Source organism: Eschscholzia californica, unplaced genomic scaffold (genome assembly GCF_041429995.1).
Source record: "Eschscholzia californica isolate CP2 unplaced genomic scaffold, dmEscCali1.0.p SCAF_1, whole genome shotgun sequence".
In the NCBI taxonomy this organism is placed as follows: domain Eukaryota; kingdom Viridiplantae; phylum Streptophyta; class Magnoliopsida; order Ranunculales; family Papaveraceae; genus Eschscholzia; species Eschscholzia californica.
This window is the reverse complement of record NW_028238198.1, coordinates 24,228,388-24,229,994: the sequence shown is the minus strand read 5'-3', so window position 1 is coordinate 24,229,994 and position 1,607 is coordinate 24,228,388. Positions and strand designations below refer to the sequence as shown.

At 35.1% G+C, this 1,607-nt stretch overlaps 1 protein-coding gene across 1 annotated transcript; it reads right to left on the bottom strand.

Annotated features, from left to right (window-relative positions):
- Positions 1-302: 302 nt before the first annotated feature.
- Positions 303-875, bottom strand: LOC147565313 (uncharacterized). Its single transcript, XM_086651492.1, has one exon. It carries the CDS (start codon positions 873-875, stop codon positions 303-305), a length of 573 nt encoding a protein of 190 aa, XP_086507618.1.
- Positions 876-1,607: the final 732 nt, after the last annotated feature.

Here is a 1,607-nt window from a genome sequence, read left to right as displayed (position 1 = left end):
GTGCATCAACTTCTACTTGTCAACATTTGGTAGCCCAAGTGGTGGATAATGTTGACATAAAATCCAAAATTCTGGATGTCCCATGTTCAATTCACAGAAGAGGTAGATTCCATGATCTATTGGACTTGGGTTATTAAGGTATAAATAACGTTGTTAGACTTAAGGCCATAATTTAGTTGGGCTGTAGGCCCCCTCTTGTAAGAATTCAATTGTATTTATCCCCGAGTTTCTCTCTCTAACATCTTGTGAGTACTAGTCTATCCGTTTCTCTGTTTTTTTTTTGTTGAAATGTTATCATATAATTAAATCACATAGTTATTACAGTATTTAATAACTAACATATAAGGTACATTTTTCCATATTCTACTTGCGTTCTTCTTCCTCGACCATTTTGCCAGTTTATCTGCACTTGAGTTTAGAGATCTGTGGATGTAGTTGAATTTCACCTCCTCAAATTCATTGCTTTTTGCTTGGATTTCCTGCATGTGTATAAGAGATTGCCACTGTATAGTATAGTTTTTATTATGAAGATGATTAATAAGATTGATATTGTCATTTTCCACTATAATTTTCTTATGGTTATTCTCTTTGGCCCATTCGAGACCAAATAAAATTGCCAGTGCCTCTCCCTCTTCACTGTTCCTTGTTCTCGTTGTTTTAGCCTGCGCTTCAATGAATTTTGAATATGCATTGTGAACAATAAAGCTAACACCCACATTAGAAGTTAAATTCGTATAGGATGCATCAACATTCACCTTGATAAAGTTTTGAGGTGGAGGTTGCCATTTATCCGAGGTAGTTTGTTTACTGTTCTTCTGATTGTTTTTGATTTTAGGGAAGTTTTCGATCATTCTGATGATATTTTTTAGATCCATAATTTCGTGTTGGAAACAGTGATCACACCTCACTTTTCATATAATCCATAAAATGGTAGAAAAGTGAATATTATCTTTAGTGTAACTAAGATTTACATTGTCTTCCCATGAGAATATCCAGTCCGAGATGGACTTGATGTTTTCAGAGATGATATTATAGTAAACCAGATGTTTTTTTGCCAACGCACAGTGAAGCAGTGCATGTTCAATAGATTCAGGCATATTGCAATTAGGACACGTAGTAATATTATTGATATACTTACCGATCTTTTCTCGCACCGGTAGATATTTGGAACAGATTTTCCAGATAAATAACTTAATACGCGGGACCGCAGATAGAGACCAAATAAAGTTCCACTTATGACTGCTAGTATTATGATTGTTATTATTAACACTGAGATGTTGATACATCGAAGCAACCGTGAATTTACCAGATTTGGTAAGTTTCCATTTGGGATGGTCTTTACCTATATTGTTTACAGGGATAGTTCTAATAAGATTTTGGATATTAACAACAAAATTGGCCCTCAACGTTTCATTGTTCCAGCTGTTATTGGTGATAAGTTGAGCTGCTTTGGTAAGGGTGGATTGATTGTTGTTTTGGATAGTACCATTGATTTCAGGTATCCAGTTGTCAGTCCAAATATTAATTTCTGTCCCCGATTGCACTTCCCAAGTAGTGAGATCTTCAATGATGTCTAAGTGCTTTCGGATAATCTTCCAAATCCATGA

Bases quoted from the DNA above. Each gene is read 5' to 3' on its own strand.
- LOC147565313 (XM_086651492.1), bottom strand. From the start codon at position 875: ATGGATCTAAAAAATATCATCAGAATGATCGAAAACTTCCCTAAAATC.